Source organism: Canis lupus, chromosome 11 (genome assembly GCF_003254725.2).
Source record: "Canis lupus dingo isolate Sandy chromosome 11, ASM325472v2, whole genome shotgun sequence".
Classification (NCBI taxonomy): domain Eukaryota; kingdom Metazoa; phylum Chordata; class Mammalia; order Carnivora; family Canidae; genus Canis; species Canis lupus.
The window spans coordinates 20,361,475-20,384,371 of NC_064253.1; the positions used below are offsets into that span (position 1 = coordinate 20,361,475).

The window sequence follows — 22,897 nt, forward strand, 5'->3', positions numbered from 1 at the left end:
CGGCATGGTGGCTCCCTCCGGTGCCCGGCGGAGGTCCCCGCCCTGGGAGTGGTCCAACGGCGCCGGGTTCGCGGGAGACGTTTGTCAGAGATCGCCGAAACACCGCCCGGGCGCTCTCGAGACTGCGGCTCCTCGGGCGAGAGCAGGCAGTGCGCAAGCGCACTCCGCGCTCGCCCCGCCCCGTCCCCGGGCCTCTCGCTTCCTCGGCCTCCGGAGTTGCGCCTGCGCGGAGGCTTTCCGAGTCCGTCTCCTAGGACGCCCGGCTGAGGCCGCGCCTGCGCAGTGCTGCCGGTCGGCCGCTTTATTAATCTGGCCCGCAGTGGGGCGGGGGCACCTGGCTACCTACCACCGGTTGACCGAGGGAGGCGCACCTGGATCGCGCGGTCAATCTTCTGTCTCTTGCAACACTCCAGATATTGAAAACAACCATAGCAAAAAATTAAAAATTAAAAAAAGCAGTCGTACATTGTGTCCATCTGGAGAGCTAGAGACTTCGCACACATGAATGCGCTTGATTGCTGATTTGTTTATAAAATCCTTGACTCTATTACAGATGAAGTCAGGAGGAGCTTTGTCTGTGTTCTCACAAATATCTCCAGAGCCTAGAATAGGACCTAGCACAGGACGGGTTTTCAATGAATATTTGTGAAAGAACGAATGATCTATCCTCTTTCCTGTCTGAACCTCTGCTCTGAACATCAGCTACTGCGCCTGGATGTGCAATAGACATTTCAAGATGATCATGTCCAAAACTGAAAGGTTGATTCTCGCCTCCCCCCCGCCCATACACACACTCTTACCTGCCCCATCCCCATCCCAACCCCCTCCAAACATAAAAACAAACAACAGAAAACGCCCTCTCATACTTCCCTCCGCATAAATCTAATCTGAATTCTGACAATTGCTCAGATCAAAACCGTCTTTCTCTCATACCCAATACCTAATCTTTCAGCAGGGCTTGTTTCTATCTTCAAAGCCGAACCAAAATTTGACCACTTATCACCACCACCACCACTTCTCATCTGTTACCACAATAGCTCAGAACCGGTTTCCTTGAGTGCATCCTTGTCTTTCAGTATGTTTTCAACACAGGAGCCAGAGTGATGATGTAAAAACATGAGTCAGGGGCAGCCCGGGTGGCTCAGCGGTTTAGCGCCGCCTCCAGCCCCAGGTGTGATCCTGGAGACCCGGGATAGAGTCCCACGTCGGGCTCGCTGCATGGAGCCTGCTTCTCCCTCTGCCTGTCTCTCTCTCTCTCTCTCATATATATAAATAAAATCTTAAAAAAAAAAAAAAAAAAAAAACATGAGTCAGATAGTGTCTTTTCTCTATTCAAAGCCTACCAATGATTACCTATGTCACAGACTAAAACTCACAGGCCCTCTCCCCATTTTCTATCATCTTCCCTCTGTTCTTTATTCTGCACCAGCTACACTTGGCCTCCTTGAGTCAAGGACATTCTGGGCATGATTCCATCTTAGAATGCAAGGGCTTTTGCACTTGCAGTAGGCACTAATAAAAACAACTATAAAGCATTTGACTTAGTGCCCAGTGTACTATTCTAAGTGCTTTACTTTCTTTTTTTATTATTAATTTAATCTGTATAATAACCATTTGAAATAGGTACTGTCATTTTGCTAGAAAATAGGAACAGCTATTCTACAGATAAAGAAACTCTGGCACAGAGCTATTAGTTGTCCAAGGTCAGATATATGGGCAGTGACAAAACCCAGATGATCCAAACCAAGGCCTTGGAAAGCTCTCCCCCTAGATATCCACCTGACTCCCGCACTGCTTTGTTTACAAATCATCTTCTCAGTGAGCCCTATCATAATCTCTCTACTTAAAATTTCAACTTTTAGCCCCAGTCTTATCTCTTCTCCATATTTCTATATTTCTCCAGAGTATTCATCTCCATCTGATATACTGTATATATGATACATATTATGTATATACATATACACAGCCTTAATGGTTTTTATTATTGGGACTCCTGGATGGCCCAATGGTTGAGCATCTGCCTTTGGCTCAGAGCATGATCCTGGGGTCCTGAGATTGAGTCCTGCATCGGGCTCCCTGCATGGAGTCTGCTTCTCCTCCCTCTGCCTATGTCTCTGCCTCTCTCTGTGTGTCTCTTGTGAATGAATAAATGAAATCATTTAAAAAATGGTTTTAATTATATACACAGACCATAACCACAATCAACTTTAAACATTTTCATCACCCCAAGAAGGAATTCTAAATTCATAGCAGTCACTTCCACTCATCCTCTACGCTCCCCTCGCCAACATCCCAGCTCTAGGCAATCACCAATCAACTGTCTCTCTCGCATCTTTGGAATATTTCATATAAATTGAATTATGTAATATGTGGCCTTTTGTGAATGACTTCTATCACTTAGAGTAAAGTTTTTAAGCTTCAGCTCTATTGTGGCATATACCAGTAATTCTTTACTTTTATTCCATTGTGTGGATATACACTTTTATACCCTTGTCAGTTGACAGATATGTGATTTGTTTCTACTTTTTGACCATTATGAATATTGCTGCTACAAGCTTTTCAGTGAGCATGTTTCATTTCTTTTGGGTCTAATATCATTACAAGTGGAATTGCCAGGTCATTCAGTAACTCTAATGCTTAACATTTTGAGAAACTGCTGAGCTGTTTTCTATAGCAGCAATACCACCAGCAATTTGATATTTTCATCAACAGTGTATGAGGTCTATGGTTCTTCCATATCCTCACCGACTCTTGCAGTTTTCTGGTCTTTTGATAACAGCCATCCTACTGGTAGTAAATAGCATGTCTTCTTTATGGTTTTGATTTAAACTTCCTTGATAACTAATGATGCACCTCTTCCCATGTGCTTATTACACATTTGAACATCTTCTTTGGAGAAATGCCTACTCAAATCCTTTGCCCATTTTACTTGCCTTTTCATTATTAAGTTGTGAGACTTCTTTCTATATCCTAAATACAAATCTCTTTTCATATATACAATGCACAAATTTTTCTCCCATTCTGTAGGTCGTCTTTTTAATCTCTGGAGTGTGTTCTTTGAAGCTCAAAAGTTTTTAATTTATTTTTTTTAAGTTTTTAGTTTATATCAAATACAACTTATGTATTTTTTCTTTTTTACTTCTTTCATTGTACTTCTGATACATAACTAACAAACCATTTCCTACTTCAAGGTCATGAAGATTTATGCTTGTAAGATTTTTGTAGTTTTAACTCTTACATTTACATCTATGATATATTTTGAATTATTTATGTATATGGTATGATACAGGGATCCAGCTTCATTTTTCTGCTTATAAATATCCTACTGTCTCATCACCATTTGCTGAAAATCCTATTCTTCCTTCCTCTGAACTACTGTGGCACCCTTGTCAATGATCAATTGATCATGAATGTGACTGCTGATTTCTAGATTTTCAATTCAGTTCCATTGATCTAAATAGCTAACCAAATGCCAGTACTATACTATCTTGATTGCTATAGGTTTGTAGTAAGATTTGAAGTCATATAGTTTGAGGCCTCCATCTTCGGTCTCTGTTTTCAAGATTGTTTTGGCTATTCTGACTCCCTTGCATTTCTTTTTTTTTTTTTTTTTATTTATGATAGTCACAGAGAGAGAGAGAGAGAGAGAGAGAGGCAGAGACACAGGCAGAGGGAGAAGCAGGCTCCATGCTCCAGGAGCCCGACGTGGGATTTGATCCCGGGTCTCCAGGATCGCGCCCTGGGCCAAAGGCAGGCGCCAAACCGCTGCGCCACCCAGGGATCCCTCCCTTGCATTTCTATAGAAATTTTAGAAACACCTTGTGAATTTCCACAAAAAAGGCAGCAGGAAACATAATAGGAATTATGTTGAACCTACAGATCAATTTGGGAAGTATTGCCATTTTAACAATGTAAGCCTTTTAATCTATGAACATAGAATCTCCATTTAAGTCTTCTTTAATTTCTTTTTTTTGAAAAGATTTTATTTATTTTTTCCTGGGAAACAGAGAGAGAGAGGCAGAGACACAGGCAGATGGAGAAGCAAGATCCCTGTAGGGATTCCAGTGTGGGACTTGATCCCCAGACACTCAACCTCTGAACCACCTAGGCATCCCTTCTTTAATTTCCTTCAGTAATGTTTTGTAGTTTTCAATGCATAAATGCTGCACTTTTTTGGTTATGTTCTTAAATATTTTGTTCTTTTCTATGCTATCGAAATGGAATTATTTTCTTAATTTTATAGTCAGACTGTTCATTGGTATTGTATAGAAATAAAATTGTTTTCTAGTACATTAACCTGGTACTCTGAACTTTCATGAACTTTTTTACTTCTAGTAGTTTTTTACTGGATTCCTTGGGATCTTCTACTTATAAGATCCTTATTTCTTCATCAATTTTGAAAGATAATTTTATTACATACAGAATTCGAGGTTGATAGCTTTTTTCTCTCAACACTTTAGACATTTCAGTCCACTTTTTTCCTGTTTGTAGATCTCTGAAGAGAAGTACAATGTAATTCTTAAACTTTGCTTTTTGTTGTTGTTGTTGTTAAGATTTTATATATTTGTTTATTTATTCATTTATTTATTTATTTGACAGAAAGAGAGTACAAGCAGGGGAAGTAGCAGGCAGAGGGTGGGAAGAACTGAGCAGGGAGCCAGATGTGGAGCTTGATCCCAGGACTGTGGGATCAACGCCTGAGCCAAAGACAGACACCCAACCTACTAAGCCAACCAGGTGCCCCTTCTCTTCTCTTTATCTTTGATTTTCTGTAGTTTGAATATGATATGCTGAGGTATTTGGGCATTTATCCTGCTTGGTGTTCTCTGAGGTTCCTGGTTCCGTGGTTTGGTGTCTGATATTACCCGGGGAAATTCTGTCATTACCACTCCAAATTCCTTTTCCTCTTTCTTCTTCTTCTGACATACCCATATATTTATATAAGGGTAAACTTTTATGTAGGTTTAATGTAATGTAAATTTTTAATGAAATATATCTTATACAAAGAAAAGCGCACAAATAAGTGCACAGCTTGATCAATTTTCACAAAGTGAATACATCTGTGTAATCAGCATCTAAATCAAGAAGCAGAGCATTACCAGGCCCCAGAAACTCCTTGCGTTCCTCCCCAGTTACTATTCACTGCCCCCTAACGGTAACCACTATGTTAACTCTTAACATTATACTATTTTTTTCTTGTTCTTATACTTTATATTAATAGAATCATCCAGTATGACATCTTTTGTATCTGTCCTTGTACATTCATTATTATGTTTGTGAGATTCCTTCTTGTTGGGTATAGTCCATTCTTTTTCAATGTGGTGTAGTATTCCATGTGTGAACAAAGAACAATTTATCCCATTCAATTGTTGATGGACATTTGGGACTATTACAAATACCACTGTTCTGAACATTATGTAGGTGTCTTTTTGGTGTACGTATATGAATTTCTGCGGAGCATACACTTAGAAGTGAAATCACTGGGACTCTACTCATGCTCATTATCTGTCTTTCCTGGCTACAATGTAAATTCCATGTCTATTTTATTTACTGTCGTGTCCTAACACATTTGTAGGCCTTCGTGGAATAACTGCTGATCGGAAAAAATGTACCCGTGAAGGAGCTATTTTGTAAGGAAGATACTGTCGCTTTTTAAGAGACAAGTAACCGAGACAGTCACCTATAGGCGATCACACAGTCAGCATTCTGCATCTCAAGCTTGTCTGAGGGAGGAGCGCTCTAGACACCTCTCCAGCCGGTCTTGCGTGCCCCAAAGACGTGCTGTGGGTGAGAGGCAGGGTGTCCTTCAGGGCCGCCGTGGTCACCAGCCGCCCCAGCCCGGGTTCGGGACCCTGGTCCGGGGCGCGGGTTGTGGGCGGGGATGCCTCACCCACCTGCGCGCGCTCCAGGTGCAGCGTCCCGGGAGCCAGGGCGTAACCCCGCTGGCCGGGCTCGCCGGGAGCAGCTGCGGGGGGCGGGGGCTGGGCCGGAGACCCTGGGTGCCGGCTTATAAAAGGCCGGCTATGGCGGGTCTCAGACCCGGGACCCGGTGCTCGCAATGGCCTCGGGAGGGCGGCTCTCCCCGCAGTCCCCCAGAGGACCCAGGGCTGCGGCCCCCGCCCTCGGCGCCGCCCCGGGGCCGCAGTCCCCGCGGCAGCCCTTCGGGCCCGCACCCCTGCCGCTGCAGTGCGACCGGGGAGGCCCCCTGGACGAGCGCCGGCTGGTCGCCCACCTGCAGCTGGCCCTGGGTCGCGAGGCGCGCCTGTGGCGGGGCGGCCACCCCCAGGTAGCGGGCCCCGCGGCGGGGGCCTCCCGGGAGCACGTTCACCCCCCTCCCCGCGCGCGCACGCGACGCGGCCGGGCTCCACCTGTGTCCGCGCGCAGGTGAGACGCACCCCGGGTGCCGGGACCTTCCCCAGGTGCGGGCTGAGCACGAGGCCCGAGGCGGGAATCGTGGGCCCCTCTCGCAGAAGAGGAGTAAGTACCGTCTCAATCCGTGAGCCGCTGGGCATCAGAGAAGCACCGAGGGCCCCACCCCACCCCCACCCCCACCCCCCGCGATCCAAGCAAGATGCAGGGACTCCGCACAGCCCCTCTGGTCACCTTCAGCCGACCTGTGCCGCAGGCCAACCGGGACTGGCCACCGACGACTCCCCCACCCCACCCCGCTCTTCCCGGGCAGGTCGAGATCCGCCACACGGTCCGGGAACTCGTGTTGTGGCTCCTGGAGGTTAAGAACATTTTTCACTTCTCCCAGACCACGTTTAATCTGGCTCTCACTACCTTCAGCCGCCTCCTGGTTTCGCTAAAGGTAGGTGCCTGTGAGGATGTTAACGGGGGTGGGAGAGGAAACTGACCTCCGTCATCCCAGATGCTCAGAGGCTCATCAGCTAGGGACCAGAGCTGCCAGAGCTGCAACTGGAATCTCTTTACATCCCACTCCTCTGCCTGCCTGGCTCAGGGTTGTGTGGCCTTCCGAGTGGACCTGGTTGGGAAAGGACTTGCTGGGCGAAGAGGTAGAGCGTGCTTGTCTGGACTAGACCAGTGCATCCTTGAGATGGTGCTGTATTTCCTACTGTTATTCATTCCCCTAACAGAGGACTCCTGACTAGCCATTTGCTGTTCGGAAATCAGGAGCATATTCACTGGTCAAGCTAAAAATGGCACTAACTTGTGGAGGGATACAATCAATCTCTTTTTGAAAAAAAATTTAAAAACTTCATTTCCTAAGGAAGCCCACCAATGCTTTACTATTTGTTTCTGGCATTCGTATTCTGCTCAAATGTGTTCATTTTGTACTGCAGATGAGAGAGAGAATACTCCAACGTGTCATGATTACTTCCTTGAGACTCGCTGCCAAAGTTAATGAAGAAGAGGAGGTAGGCATCTGTGGGAGTCTGCTCTGGGCTGCTTTTGGGGTACAGGAGGGTAATGCTGCAGTGCTCAGACTTCCTGAAAGGTCTGTGTCCTTAGGAACGTTGGGTATGTTGGAAAATTCATTGACTTCCCAGGATCTCTGCTGTCCCTTCTTCTGCCTCACTGGACCCCAGGACCCACAAATGGGCACTTAGAACAGCTGAATTCTCCTGGTCTGGCAAACCCAGAGGCTTGACCTCCTGGCAAATGTATCTTACCTCATTGGTTGCTGTCTGAGGCCACCTCCCACTAAACAGAAACATCTGCTGTTAAACTAGGAAAAAGACCTCCCAAATAATGTGGCCTAATGGCCACCCCTAGAAACTACATCTGAGAAGTTTGAGACTTAAGGACTTGTCTGTGTCAACGAAGCTGGTCCTCAGGGACTCTGAGACCCTTCTCTAAGAGGCGATGCCCCTACAAGTGCTTTGGGCTTGCTTGGACTTAGCGGTTTCACTGTGGTTTCTGTTCAGCAGATTCTCTCCCAATACCCTTCCCAGACCTCCCTCCTTCCTTCCCCACAACCTGTCCCCCTTTGGTAATAGTGAAGCCTCTGCCATTTCCACAGGGTTCCCCTTGGCTGAGCTCATGGTCTGAAGAGTCAGAAAAAAATGGATTGTCCAGTTCCAAGCCTTCAATAAAAATGCTTTTAACCTATTCATTAAAATATAATTGGTGCTCCCCCAGAGTTGCTTCTGTCTGTCCAACTAAAAATCATGTAAATGGCCCTTAAAAGAAGCATGTATGGAAGCTACAGGAATACTTTGTTTACCTAAAAAAGTAGAATGGTCTTCCAAGCACGTGCACTTGAATGTGTACTCATAGACAAGCCTTACTAGTCATTCTGGCGGGGAAAGCCATTATTTTTCCAGAGATGAACCGCCTTAAATCAAGGTTGAAGGAAGTGTGGTTGCAGCAACGGTGTTGCCAAAACCTTGGGAGGTTTTGTGAGTGAGCCTGTCTGGTGTAGACCAGGAAGCTCAAAGGCATACTCTTTCTCTGGAGGACAAGCAATTACAGTAGGTGTCAAGAACAAGAATGATAGGAATGAAAACCGTGGGTGAGTTCGTGCAGCTGAATAGGGGAGACAGCAGAGCCCCGCCCTCGAAAGCACCTTTGGGTATGAGCTGGAGTACATTTAGGGATCAAGGCCCTTTGGCATTAAATCACTGTACTGTACACCTGAAATTAATATAGCACCGAATGTTAACTCCACTGGAATTAAAAGCCTGTTTGCAGAGGATGACCATGTGACACCCACTACACATTGTCATCACCCACCTGGGGACTTGCCACATTGCCAAGATCTGATTTGGTTTTTCTTTCAGAAGCATTTTCTGTGACAGGTCACCAGAAGACAACTCTATTCGGGTCATGGATAAGAAAAACAAGTTCCCATGGATAAGAAAACAAGTTACGATGACATGATACAGGGCTTTGGCCTCTTTATTTTCTTTTTACAGTTAATTCCACGCGTAAAAGACTTCTTAAAGCACTATGGCTCTGGCTATAGCCCGAATGAGCTGCTGAGGATGGAGCTGGCTATTTTGGACAAACTGCACTGGGACCTCTATATTGGGACGCCGCTGGACTTCTTGACCATAGTAAGTACGAGGGGTTGGCAGAGTCCACTCTAGACTCATTGGTACCTTTGGAACAGCTGTTCACAACATAGGACGGCCAAGCACAGGTGTGCACATGGCCTTGCACATGCACCACAGGAAGGTGACCCACAAGGCTCACGACATATGCAAGAGTGAAAATGTATCGCAAATCCAACACAGTTCCACCAGACTCCCACTTCTCAAATACATTAAATTAACTTTATAAAGATTTTTAGACGGCACTATTGTGGTGAGTTTTTCTTTTTAAATACACACTGCAAAAATATTTAGCTTTCCATTCTATGAATACTGTACATAAAAAGCTGTCTGCTTGTGCTACACTTTACACACATTCACTTAGCTGTCTTTATTCACCTACACACAATCCTTATTGAAGCTTTAGACCATATTGATCTGGCACTTAAAAAATGTCGTATTAGTTTTTTTGTTTTGTTTTTAGTTAGGGAATGATGGTCATCCTTAAGGATATGATTCTGTTAGTAAGGCAAAATTATGCAATGTGGAAATGTCACGGGGTTTTGGTCTGTTATGAAGCATGAAGATCAAATCACTAAGGGCTATTTCATTATGAGACCTGGTCACTGTTGCCAAGTTGCAGTTTCTTCTCACATCAAACAGATACAAGTAACTTTCTGCTGCCTTAATCTTGAATAGTATGCTTCTGTTTTTCATAATGGAAACATTGTCATCTCGGTACTTAAAGCTCCTAATGACCATGTCACTGAAGCAGATTGTCTTTTCTCTCCAAGGTTGAAGCTCAGCTTGGCCACAGAATGAGTATTAAGTCTCAAGTCCCTTGGGGGGGTGGGGCATGGATGGGAATGAAAAGGGTGGGGCAACATTTGAAGTTCCCTGATGGAAATTGAAATTGTTTGCATTTTTGGTCATTTATCTATGAAAGGTAGGGGGGTTTTGTGTTCTAACATTAAAAACCACGGTCTCTAGTTCCACGCCCTGCTGGTCCTGGGCTGGCCCCACGTGGTGGAGCTGCTGCCTCAGAGGAATCCTTCCCTCCACGTCGCGTCCCTGACCAGGCAGCTGCAGCACTGTATGGCGGGCCACCAGCTGCTGCAGTTCAAGGGCTCCACACTGGCCTTGGTCATCATCACCTTAGAGCTGGAGAGGCTCATGCCCGACTGGTGTACTCCTATATCTGATCTGCTAAAGAAAGCACAGGTAGACATCAACTTTGCTCCAGACCAGGCTCTCCACTTTGCCCCTTTAGCTGATGCACTCTGCCCCCCAAATGGTACACATCGCCCTTCTCAGCCCTTGTGGGCTCCAGAAGATGCTCTGGCCACAGCGACTCTGGGAAGAGTCTTCCTAAGGGTTAGGCTTTGCACATGTGGCATGCCCTCTAGACAAGTACAGAATATATGTTTCCTTTACTGGACCAAGTGGTGGGTTTCTCTGACCATAAGAAGAGCTTTATCTCAGTGGAAGCCCTTGTAGTCAAGAGGATGGGGTCAGGTCAGGGGGACGTGCCCAGCTCAGGAGGAGGCACCTCTGACCTTAATATGAGAGAGGTTAAATTTCAGACCCCTCACCCTTTATATAACTATGTGGTATCAGGTCCCAGGGTACCAGGAGGCAGGCATGGAAGGGTCAGAATCCCTGAGGATGGACGGGGTAAGATGGAATGCATAGTTAGACTAATGACAGCTTTGCTGAGGTTGGAGGTGGAGGCCCCTGAAATGGTGGGTTAATACTCTTAAGTCGAGTGGTTAGACCTTCCTGAAACTGCTCTATGCTAACATTTTAGCACTCAAAATCTTACTTAGAATGTAAAATGGTCCTGCTTTAAGGATGACCACTCTGTTTTAATTACAGGTCAGTACTGAGCAGTTGAGCCACTGCAAGGAGCTTGTAGAGCAGCATCTGAGAAGTTTGTAGTCCTCCTCCTGCTCAGAGACCTTTCTGTTTCACCTCCCACCGTCTGTGCTCCTACCCTCAGTATCCTTTGGAGCATAATGGCAACCCATCCTTGCTGGGATTGCTCTGAATTCTAGGCTTTCTGGCTCCTGTAACAAGGAGGGGGAAAGGCACTGGAAAGCAATTGAGAATAAGTTCCTGTGTTTTTAGGAGGTAATAAGGAGGAAAAAGTAGGTCAGGGTCACTGGTGGGAAGGGTAGTCTGACAGATCAAGACCCTTCTCTCTTTTCTCCCATGGGTCTGAGACCAGTGTGAAGGGGCAAACAGTCACACTGCAGCTTGGTTTTCCTTCTCCAGCAAGGGCTGGTATGAGCCCCTTAGAGAGCTGGAGTCAAGCCAGCGGTGGGACCAAAGGGCCGGGCTGGGTCTGGCAGGCAGATCAGTTCTCATCACTCCTCTCGCCAGAGCTGCTCAGGCTCTTGTATCCAGCTCCCCAGGCTTACACCAAGCACACATGTAGCCCTTCAAGTCCCAGTGACCCTACCTGTCATTGCAGAAATGGGACCGTCTTTCCAGGTGCATTTCTCCTGCCCTGGTCATGACTTATGTCTTCTCTTACAAGAACTGGATCACCAAGTATGCTTTGTTTAATGTACAGTAATTTGATCAAGCTTAAAACAGGTTTTTCCTATGTTACTCTGAAAGTTGTCTATTAGCTTAATTAGAGGAATTTCATGCTAATGAATGATCTTAGCAGCTGACCCCCGGTAGGGAAACACAGCTCTGAGAGTTTTGGATTGAGATGAGCAGATTCTGAGGCTGAGCCTGCTGCAGCCACGGTGCTGCTAGAAGGAGCTTACCAGCGTGGCTGTGAGGGTGAAGCCAGCTGTTTCTGGCACCGTGACACCATAGAGCCCTTCGCTAGGCAGCCACCTCTGCCAGCTAGAGCTGTGTCAGTAGTGTTGCAGACAGGAATGAGTGAACTACATATATGCCACTGATTTGTGAAGTCTTTCCACCGTGAGCAGTTTTTTTTTTTTTTTTTTTTTTTTTTTTGGAACTGTGCTAAGCCACAGGGACTGCTAGTAGGTACAGAATGGTCAGAGACCAGATAAATGATACTAGTGTCTGTACAAATCTCTACCTTTTCTCCACACAAATGTGCTTGTTGGAGCTTCTGTAAAAATAAACCTGAATTCCTTTCAACCTTATTTTCAATGTATCAGATACCACGGCTTTAGACTTGATAGTCTAGTATACTGGGAATATCATCTCCTAGAGCCCAACAACAACTATCTCCAGTCCAGCACAGATGGAGAGGTGGCATGCTGCTCACAGCCATTCCCACTGGGGGCCATCACTGCCCTCTGCCTCCTTCCTTGCCCTGGAAGTGGGCACTGTAGCGGGTGGGGTATGGGCTCACGCTGAGGGCCCACTTCAGCTCAAGCTGTCTCTGACTCTGGAGAACTGCAGTGTCTCTTAACTAGGTAGCTCTGGGTGTAAACTGGGTCCTCAGAGCTAATCTCTCAATCAGAGAAAACCAGAGAAAGGAGAAGGTAGACCTGTGAGCCCTGTATTGGGATAAGGTATACCCCTATTGCTCCATCTTTCAGTAAACCATATTTCTCTTTGGGATAGCAAACTCCTGCGTTGCCAAAGTACCACTTGGGTGTTTAAGTTTTATGATGTTCAAGCTTGCCTTGGGATTCCAGGTTCCATCCTACTTTTTTTTTTTTTTAAAGGAACTCCTATCCCACTTCAGATCAGAGATTGGGGATCGATGTGGTGAGAGAAATATGGACACAACTTGTTTTGCTCTTGTCCCCATCTACAGAGGGGCAGACATTGGTGAAGGACTATGGCTGCAGAACATAGAAATGTGTGGAGACAGGCAGATGGGCTGAGAGCAGGGGAGATGAACAGGAGGGGCCTTTTTAACACTTGTCCAAATACTACTTTCCCCACATGGGTGAACGGAGTTGTACAGTACTGTTCCCTCCACCAGTGAGGCCTTTCTCTCCCCCGTTTCCTGGAGAGTCTCTGTCTTTCCTTTGCTTCCCTGCTGCCTACCTTCCTGCAGGTAGAGCAGAGGTGTATTTTCATTAGGGATGTCTGCATGTCTCCCTGCTGGGCTGTCAGTTCCCTTAGTCCCCCTCTCCTCTTTTTGGACTTCCCAGAGATTAACCTAGTGCCCAAAAGAGAAAGTTCAACAGGTGGGTCTACGAGCATGTCTTGGCTTCCTTCAACCACCAGTCTGCCCTTCCTCAGCCAAATGTTCACCCAACAGGGCATCCCACCTCTATAGAACTGTCTCAGGTCCACCAACTCACACTGTCAAACTGCACACTTGGATTTTGGCTACATTTTCACTGTTCTTCCATCATCCCATTGGGTTGCCAAGGGGGAGCTATAGCTCCGGAATTGAGGGTACAGAGCACCAATATTCAAATCCCAATTCCCCTCGTTACTAGACTGTGTGACCTTGGGTAGTTACTTTACCTCTCTGTGCCTTACCTATGAAATGGGGAAAACAGTACCTAATCATAGGATCATGATGAAGATTAGAGGAATTAATGTGCATAATGCAACTTAGAGCAATGCCTGACAAACTGTAAGAACCCAAATGTTAGTTGTCCTGTGTCAAGTCTACCACAATGTAAACTCTTAAAAGGCAGTGTTTGCCTTCTCCATGTCTGGCACCCAGCCACCCACCAAAAATTCATGGACCAGGGGCTGTGTCTCCTCTTCCCTTTCCTAAGTTTTTCCTCTATTCCACACCCATTCCAGAGCCTTTCTCAGTTGCCTAGAGCAGGAGTCACAATTAAAACATAACTCCTGTAGAAGCTGATCAACCCCACAAAGTTCACAGAAAAGACAAGCTGTATTTTACCATAATTGTAGCAGATTAATAGGCTAGGAAATGTGTTAAATCAGAAAAGCTATTGCCCAAAAAAGACACCACAAAAACTCAAAATAAATGCAAAATTTAATGGGAAAAAAAAAAGAGTACAAAGTGAATGGAAAGGAACAAAAACAGTCAATGTATGAAGGAATAAATGAATTAACAAGTGAAGCAGTTTTAGAAAAGCTTGTTAACATAACAGACGAGCAAGCCACACTTCCCTCGGGCCTCTTATCCAGTAATATGAGCCCCACTTAACAAGCACCCGCACATAGACACACAGAAACATATATGCAGTCTGCACAATTACAAACCACCTAGACTCGGGTTACCCATAACCAGGGTGACCATACATCCCAGTTTGCCTGAGACAATTCCAGCTTACACCTGTTGATCTGACATAATTATTAACAGAACCTCTTTTCATTCTGTAAAGTCTCAGTTCGGACAATAAATTATATGATTCTACCCAAGACCAACTTGGCTTATGAAAGACATGATAGTAAATGCCAATGTAACCCCAATGACAGCTCTAATAATGCCAAAAGAGGATTCTGAAAAGGAGCGGCAAATCATATCCCATCATGGGATGGAGCGCTTATTAAATAATGGCATGTTTTAAGCTCACCTTGTTCACCAAGGATTAATTTGGTCTCAGCTAAAGACGATAAACTTTTAAACAAAGGCAGTGCAGGGAGAGAAGTGCAGTGAGGCTCACTAAAGCCGATGGGACCTGTGGAGGCAGCTCAGACCCCAGAAAATTTAACAGTGACAGGTCTCCCCAGAGATGCTGGGAAGCCCTGCACCCGCAGGCAGGTAACCAGCCACAATTCTGGCATTCCAGTAAGCCTGCAGTACAGCCCACAGGCCGTGGTGGATGCGTGGCAGGGTCTTTCCACTCCAGAGTCCCCAGACTGGCCTGTGAGCCAGGAGTCTCCATTTATTATATGACCAATTAATCCACTGGGTCACTGAGCTTCATCTTCAGAAGTATGTTAGCTAATGGAGGCTACCTTAACGGCTCTGCACTTCAATCCAACTGAACACATAGAATCCCCCTAAAGCCAAGCCATTCTTAGCCCACATGTGCCTTAGGTATACACTGATTTGCCTTTGAATGCCCACAGGGAAGCCCCTCAAAATCTTGATCCACCTCTGGTCTTAGCAGGACACTTGGAATAGTTTCACTCTGGGCATCCATAAAACCTCTGCTCCTGGTGAGGAGGCAAAGGCTGTCTTTTTCCTGACATGCCTCTCTGGACACACACAGCTCACCCCTTGTCCCCATTCTCAAAGGAGCCCTGTCTCAGAAGCCAGGATGAAGCCAGGACTTGGTCCTGGAAATCACTACAGCAGGCCAAGGCAGAAAGAGGGAAAACATTAATGAGAAGGAGGATGGAAGACAAGGAAAAACAAACGACCAATCCAACAATAAGTTAGCGCAGCTTCCCAAGGCTTCTGTCTAGGGAGTGCTCTAGACTGTGAATTCCTTGAGGGAAGAGCTGCGCATTATTCTGGGTAGCCTGTGCCCAGCACAGTGCTCCATCAACATTAAATGAAATCCTTCTTTTGAGCTACTCATTTTTCATCTATTTTATCACACCATATTCTCAGCCCTGACACTCCCACTGGCTCGCAAACCAACAGGAACACAGAAGAATCAATGCTGCTACTGCTTTCTTAAAATGATCCCCTGAAGAATGCAGTGGAGAGGGGACAGCTCCTTTGCTGGTAGTGTTTTCTGAAATTGTCCACATTCATCTCTTTTCCTTGTGACTCAGCCAGGAAAACAGAAAACAAGGACCTTGAGATAAAAACCTTTCCCCAACTGAGTACTCTGCATTTGGAATATGCAGGATTGGTTTGGGGGTCTTAGTTGGAGTCAAACACTTAACACACACCTGGAGTTGGTCTCTGTTTACAAGTAGCACCTCTGAAACACACAGACAATTGTTTTGGGCTGCTGTTCCATTTACATTCACATTAAAAACACTGGACGTGGTCTTGTTCATGATCCACTTTCATCCGTAAAGAAATTCCAAACACTGTCATTACAGGATGTTTATTGCCCACCTCTCCCTAAATATTATAGGGATGCTTTATACATAAGAAAGGTTTAGAGATACTTTTAGTTTTTAAAAATCAGGGAAACTGGGTTACTTATGAAAATAATGGGAGAGGATATTATCTGTCTTTATGCTTGTGCCAAAATAAAAATTTAGAAGTTTCTTAAAAGTTATTATTGAAATTAAGCTCTAGGTTAGAAAAATTAAAATGAAGGGGAATCGGGTGAATTTTGCAGCATGTATACCAGACCACGCGACCACACCTAGGGCACCGCGTGAGTTGCCATCTTGACGCTGAACAATTAGGTCAAGCATCGCCGGCTGGGGCCTTCGCTAGAGTGGCACATAACTGCTCCGTCAAGGAATAGTGACACTGTAAATGGAAGACCAGCCACTGGCTCTGAAAAAAATAAACTTTGTCAGTTTTGGATTCCAGCATTCATGGCTTTGATGTGTTTGCATAGAGAGGGGTAGCCCTCCAGGCCCGGGGCAGCCTGGGGTCGGGGCAGGGGATCAAGCAAGGCTGTAAACACTGGAGTCTGTACCGGCTCCCAGTCCGTCCTCACACCATGTTATGGGAGAAGAAGGGTCACAAGGTGTAACTCAAGGAACTTAACACATGAAAGTCTAAAGTCCGCTCTTTGTAAGTCTGTGCGTGCGTTAACTGAAAAATAAAAATAAAACAAACAAAACAAAAAACAGACACATTAAAAGGTACGCAGACGACCAAATCAAACAGAAACAAAAGACAAGTTGGACGCTGGGAAAGGGCAGTCAGTTTGGCATTTGTGACGAGCAAAGCAGAGAATTCGCTTCAGTTTGTGGCATCCCAGGCTGAGAGTCAAGATCTGATTGGGAAGTAATTTTGCAAAAATGGATTAAAATTTGAAGACCAAGTATAACCAATCAAAGCAATGCAACTAAATGGTCATGAAAAACAACCCCCCCCCCCCACCACCACTGCCTCCAATGCATTCCTCACTTAGCCCATTCCCCTGACGAGGGCTGGAGGAAGGAGTACTCCTAGCCACCTGACCTAGCCCACTCCTGGCCTCTGCAAGGCCAGCATGGGAGAACAGGGTCTCTCCCCAAGGCCAAACTGACTGAAGCTTTCTGGCATGTCCAGCAAGCAGAAGAGACCTGTCTCCCAGACCCAGGCCACATGGAAAAGCAGGGAGACCTGACACTGGGGGCTGTGCCAGTGTTCCTTGCAGTCAACCTGCGCTCCACCTCCTGGCCCCTACCCAGCCACAGGTCCTTGCCTTCAGTTTCTGAGTGGTTTTTCCATAACTTATTTCCTAGGAGACTCTGCCTTTTCTGAAACAAGGTGGCCTGGGCCAAGTAGGTGGGGAGCAGGGCAAAGTCTCTTTAGGAGCCAACACCTGAGACACATACCCACATAACCACCCCTTTCCAGGAGAAACCAGATTTCTGAGCCACTAGCTTAAAACCCAAATGGATTCCAATTCACGGAGTCCCCGGGCTCACCAAGCCCAAAGCTGGAGATGGGGCCCGGGCTGGAAACAAATGCAAAGCAGAGAGCAAATTCATAGGGCTGAGGAGGAATGTGGGCACAGGCAGGGGATCATCTCTGCCAGCAGAGCCAGCAGATGGGGTGGGGCACCAGTAAGCAGGATAAGGGAGATTAGAGAACGGAGGAGGGTCTGTCCCAAAGCAGAGGGAGGCCTCAGGCATAAGAACTAGCATTCAATTCCTAAACACCTGGCTTTGTACCCCTGGCCACCCCCAGGGAGCAGCTCATGAAGTTTCTTTTCCTTAGATGTCTCTCTGCCTCCGTGCTTGTGTATCTTGGGGATGGAGTGTGTTGGGAGATGTGTGCCTGAGTCTGTGGATACAATGGGGCTAGAGTGACAGTAACACAGTGTACGAGTAGGTGTGGGTGCATGGGTTGTGTGCATGTTGGGGAATGCAATACTGGGGGTGGGGAGCGTGCCAATGCCACGAGCAGCATCCCAGACCCAACAGCTTCCTATGTGCTTCATGGCATTAACCACAAGGCAAGGAAAGAAGGGCTGGATACACATATTCCCAAATGTTCCAAGAAGGATTGGGAATCCAAAGAGCCCAAAGATGAGGGCAACAATGGAATCACCTGCTTAGTTCCTCAGCTGACAAGAGAAAGAAGTACCTAATAGAGGTACCTAATAGAGGCCAGGAGAAGAGAGAAGCAGGGACAGACAAGGTCCCACAGTGTGAGGTGGTATGGGGCACTGAATGAAGTGAGGTGAAGGAGGGAGATCCCTAGAAGCCAGGAGAGTGTGGAAAGAGGTTATGAAAAAAAGCAGGGAGAAATGACCCAGAGTTGCCCCCAACTGGCCAAGAAGTTAACTGCACTCCTGGAGGCTGGAAAAAGCCTCCTTGCCCTCCCGAGTCCTCTCTCTTCCAACTCTTAACTTGAAGGGCAGCCCCTCTATGGAGCAGGACCCCCAGAGCCCCCATGGGGAGCTGCTGTCCTTCCTTCCACCAGGCGGTGAGCATACTGCCCAAGGGGTCAGCGTTGCCTGGGCTCACGTGTCCCCTGCCCTCAGTCACCATCCGCCAGCCAACATGGGTCCCACATCCACCGTCTCCGAGCCTGAGGGGCAGGCGCCACAGCTGTGCAAGCAGAAACCACAGGAGCTTCTGGAATCTGGAAATGCTGACATTCCCAGGCCCTGCCCCTCTCCCAGCCTGAAAGACCTTCCCTGGGACCTCTACACCCTTTCAGGGGCCACACCCTGCCTATTTGGCCCAGGCTTCACTACCCCAGCTCTGAAGGGGCTGCAGAAGAGGGTGGGGAGAGAAGGAGAGAAAGAACGAGAACAGAGAAGAGAGGAGAGAGAGAGAGGAGAGGTGGGGGGGAAGTACCAAGGAGCAAGGGATCACTTGTGCAAGATGGAGAGTGCACGAATACCTGGGATCCTGATATATCACACCCACCAGTAAAAGGAAGAGAAAGATGGGCAAAAAGGAGGTGGGAAAGCAGGTGAGAATGAGAGCACAATGGTGAACAGGTGAGCATGGACGAGAACCAAGCCCAAGTAAAGGAGCCAAGAGGAGGACAGAGTGAGTGCCCAGAGGGAACAAGAGCCAGTGTGGACAGGGGGCCCACCACCTACTTCTTCTTGTCCTTGTCCTTCCTCAGAGGCTGCTGGGAGGTGGCATGCAAAGCCTGGGACTGCAGGGCCTCCACAGCGGCCTTTCTGCGGTTGAAGGCGTTCGTCTCCTCCTCCAGCTCCCGCCGCTTCTCCTCCACCTTGCGCTTCTCCTCCTGGTGGATCCGCTTAAGGTGCTCAAACTTCTCATGGAGCTGGGAGCACAGGGGGAGGAGCGCAGATGTCGTGGGTGCCCAGCCAGGCCCCCCACTCCCTCACACGGCCTCTCCACAACCCGGAGCTCGCACACACCTCCCTCTCTTTCTCCTTCAGCTCCAGTTCTGTCTCCTTCACTTTGTTGACAAACATCTGCCTCATCTCCTCCTCCTTCCTCTGCAGCTCACTCAGGAACTCCTTGCGCTTGGCCTCGTAGGTCTCCTGCAGGCTGTGAGGACCCAGAGAGAATAGGCCAAGGGTGGGGTTGTGGTGGGAGGGGGTGGGGCAGAGCCAAGGAAAGGGGGGGTTCCGGGAGGGGGGCGGGAGATGACGGCGCTGCTGCGGTCCCCACAGCCTCTCTCACTGGTTCACAAAACCCCCAGGCACAGATGCCAGTCTGGCCAGTCTGGCCAGTCCGGCCACGGCTGTGGAGACAGGCTCACTCCCTGCACAGGCCGTCACCTGAAGGGCTGGCTGTCACCGTCGCTGTCCTGGAAGCCCATCTGCTCCAGCTTGCAGCGCCGGTAGAGCTCGTAGTGCCGACTGTGGGTCTGCTCTCGGAGGTCCTCCATGTTCACCCGGATCAGCATCTCCCGCAGCTTCACAAAATCGCAGTGATTCTCGTTCTCCACTGAAAGCATGGGGCACATGGGGCATCAGGCAGGCACACAGATGGGCCCCAGGGGGAAAGGACACAGGACAGCAGTCACAGTGCTACAGGTGCACTCCAGAGGCAGGACAGGCAATGGATGGCCACAGGAAGGACACGGGACAGAGACCATGGGCAGCAGGGGGGCCAGGACACTAAATGTGGGCCCTCACCTGGGGATGGGCTCTCCCAGCACACTTACCCTGCACCACTCCCCAAGGGTACTGCCGTGCTCGGACCAGCTTGTTCCCCACCTTCACCTCCTCAGTGCTGCCCACCACAGCGAAGGGCAAGTGTGCCTAGAAAGGAGCCCAAGTATTGCTGAGTACCAGCAGACACATGCTCATGAACAGACCCTGGCCTGGGCCCGGGGGAGGGGCTGCCAGACCTGAACGAGGCCTGGCCAGATGCTCACTTCCTGGCTTTTGAAGAAGCACCCTACAGCCTCCAAACAGGGGGGAGGCTGAACCCACGCCCCCCTCTTCCTCATATTTAAGGGGTTCTTTCAGCCTTCGGGCTCCACAGGGACCATTAGAGGGTCCCTCATAGGACCTGCAAGCCTGGCTTTCTTCCAAGTTCCCAAGCCCTGGCACCTTGCCTGCTCACTCCTACAGGTTTCAGCTCCTGCCCAGAATCCTTATCTTGTGAAACTTAAACTCAGGGAAGGCCCAGCACCAGCCCAATACCCAATTCCTCCCATCTCCTGGCCATAGGACATGGGGCCAGCTGGCTCCCAGATGCCCACCCTTCTTTCCTGGAGAAGCTAAGGCTGGAATCCTGGAAAACCAGAGTCTCTGGGGCTGTGTGTCACAGATCTGTGCTGGCACCGAGCCCTCTGGCCCTGAGGCTAGTGCCCAATGCTCACATTCATGACTGCGTTAATCTCAGCAACAGCCTCATCATCAGTGGGAAACTGGTAGATCTGAACCCCATTGCTGACCAGCTCGCCCATGATCTTGATCTTGAACTTGTGGAGCTCACTCTTGGAGATGGTGTCAGCCTTGGCAATGATGGGAATAATGTTCACCTGCCAGGATCAGGGGAGAGGAGCAGCAGGTTAGGTCCTCCTGAGTCCCCCTGACTGAACAGCCCCACCTAGGCCACATCCCCGGGCAGAAGGGCAGGAGGCCAGAGAGATGGAGCTGCTCCCATGGGTAGTCCCAGCCTGAACCCAGCCACTGGGACCTTTCTAATGGGTGGTAACAATCATCTGTGGTGCTTCTTATAGCCCTGGTTCCCCCAACCCACCATTCAGCCCCATAATGAGTCCTTTGGGCAAACCCAGCTTTAACCTGAGAATAAGAATCAATGTAGCTAAAAGGCAGGGGGTCAGGACCAGACCCAGGAGACAGAGCTCTAGAGGAAGAGCCCAGAGTGATGGGAGCCCACTGGCATAGTAGGGACTAAAGCAAGAGAAGATAGAGGACCAACCCAGGGCCTATCTGCAGGCCCCTAAGGACCACAATGGGCAGTTGCACCACAGCCCCCAACTCAGTGGAGGAAGCCCATGGAACAAGTCTGGTGCAGGAGGTACATGCCTTGCTGTCTAGTTTCTTCATGGTCACCAGATCCAGGGACTTGAGGGAGTGCCCTGTGGGTGTGATAAAGTAGAGGCAGACGTGGATCCTTGTGTCATGGTAGTCAAAGAGTGAGCGGCGGATCTTCAGCTCCTCCTGTAGGTAGTTTTCAAACTGCGCATCGATGTAGTCGACGATAGGCCTGTAACTAGAGACAGCTCCATCACCCAGGAGGCAGGCACTGTGGTGCTATCCACCAGCCTTCCCTCTGTGCAGATAAGTGGCTTCTGCCTGGGATGTCCCTGTGTGGGTACAGGTGGCCAGTCCTGTATCCTAACCTCCCAAGGGGTCCTCAAGACCTCAGCTATTCCCCAGGAGGCCTGCCTCTGGCCCCCATGGGGTGTGATTTGTATGGGGGCAGCTTGGAATGAAGAGAGCTGGGACTGAGTGTTAGAACCAAGGCTGCCATGGAGGAAGGGAAAGAGGAAGGGCAGGGCCACCCTCCCCGCCCCTTGCCTCTTTTTTTTTTTTTTTTTTTTAAGATTTTATTTATTTATTCATGAGAGACACAGAGAGAGAGAGAGAGAGAGAGAGAGAGGCAGAGACACAGGCAGAGGGAGAAGCAGGCTCCGCGCAGGGAGCCCGATGCAGGACTCGATCCCAGGTCTCCAGGATCGTGCCCTGGACCAAAGGCAGGAACTAAACCGCTGAGCCACCCAGGGATCCCCCGCCTCTTGCCTCTCATCCTTATTGATCTGATCCCCGAAGCCCACAGCGTCCACAATGGTCAGCTTGAGGTGCACATTGCTCTCTTGGAGGTCATAGGTCTGGGGCCGTAGGCGCACACACTCCTCATGATGACTGGCTTCTTCTGTCTCAAAGGTTGTGTTGAAGAGTGTGTTCATCAGTGTGGACTTGCCAATGCCAGTCTCCCCTGGGAAGCAAGGAGTGGATGACACAGGATGTCAAAGACTGCTGGAACCAGGGTTGCCCCTGGCTGCTGGCTAGGATGGGTGGGTGGGACTCAGGCATCCTCAGCCTCCACACAAGAGGGAGGGGCAGGCCTCTAACTGCATCACTCAGTGTTCCCAATCCCAGGAACCATCCCTTCTCTGTGGTCTCAAACATAATGTGTGGAAACAAGGGCCAGAGGGCTGACTTGGACAAAGCCATGGCTATGTGGGTAACTGTAAGCACTGGCCAGTAGTCTCTGCTGGCCTCAATGGGACCCAGTCACCTAGTCTGCACACCATCCTTCCTGGGCCCAGGCTGGTCATGGTCCCAGGAGGGCCAGGGTGTGAAGCCATCAGTGGCCTCCTGATCCATTCAGCTTTATCTGGCTCAGGATAGGCTGCTTCTGGAGGAGCCCTCGTAGCCTGGCAGAGGCCAGGGCGCAGGCACCTGTAGGGGGTCTGGCAGAGAGCTCTTTGTGCCCTCTGGGAGCCCTGGGCCTTGAGGCGCATGAAACCTCCCAGAACCTCCCTGTGTGGAGCTGTATTTGTTCAGATGCGTGCTGGAGCTGCCATCGTAGGAGAGTCT

At 48.6% G+C, this 22,897-nt stretch overlaps 3 protein-coding genes and 1 long non-coding RNA gene across 15 annotated transcripts in view; 2 read left to right on the plus strand and 2 right to left on the minus strand.

Annotated features, from left to right (window-relative positions):
• KIF3A (kinesin family member 3A) overlaps positions 1-169 on the minus strand; it is a 62,313-nt gene extending 62,144 nt beyond the window's left edge. Inside the window, exon 1 of the mRNA XM_049116059.1 lies at positions 1-169. Coding sequence (XP_048972016.1) covers positions 1-6 — 6 coding nt within the window. The 5' untranslated portion in view covers positions 7-169.
• CCNI2 (cyclin I family member 2) lies at positions 5-9,433 on the plus strand. The gene is made up of 6 exons (XM_049091928.1): positions 5-319; positions 5,658-5,871; positions 6,089-6,477; positions 6,683-6,811; positions 7,305-7,379; positions 8,880-9,433. The coding sequence occupies exons 1-6, from the start codon at positions 5-7 to the stop codon at positions 9,051-9,053; spliced, it is 1,296 nt and encodes a 431-aa protein (XP_048947885.1). The 3' UTR covers positions 9,054-9,433.
• SEPTIN8 (septin 8) overlaps positions 8,845-22,897 on the minus strand; it is a 26,519-nt gene continuing 12,466 nt past the window's right edge. For 3 of the 12 annotated variants that reach the window (XM_035696840.2, XM_025433004.3, XM_025433009.3), the window contains exons 3-10: positions 22,097-22,292; positions 21,380-21,566; positions 20,707-20,868; positions 20,044-20,140; positions 19,655-19,823; positions 19,289-19,421; positions 19,001-19,191; positions 8,845-10,202 (exon numbers count right to left, since the gene is read on the minus strand). In XM_035696840.2, coding sequence (XP_035552733.2) covers positions 10,037-10,202; positions 19,001-19,191; positions 19,289-19,421; positions 19,655-19,823; positions 20,044-20,140; positions 20,707-20,868; positions 21,380-21,566; positions 22,097-22,292 — 1,301 coding nt within the window. In that variant the 3' untranslated portion in view covers positions 8,845-10,036. Of the gene's footprint in view, positions 10,203-13,881; positions 16,730-19,000; positions 19,192-19,288; positions 19,422-19,654; positions 19,824-20,043; positions 20,141-20,706; positions 20,869-21,379; positions 21,567-22,096; positions 22,293-22,897 lie in introns of those variants that run through there. The other 9 variants (XM_025433003.3, XM_049116061.1, XM_025433002.3 and 6 more) reach the window with 6 other exon arrangements.
• On the plus strand, positions 10,079-12,124 carry LOC125756042 (uncharacterized). Its single transcript, XR_007413962.1, has 2 exons — positions 10,079-10,217; positions 10,872-12,124. It is a non-coding gene; the product is annotated as an uncharacterized LOC125756042 (long non-coding RNA).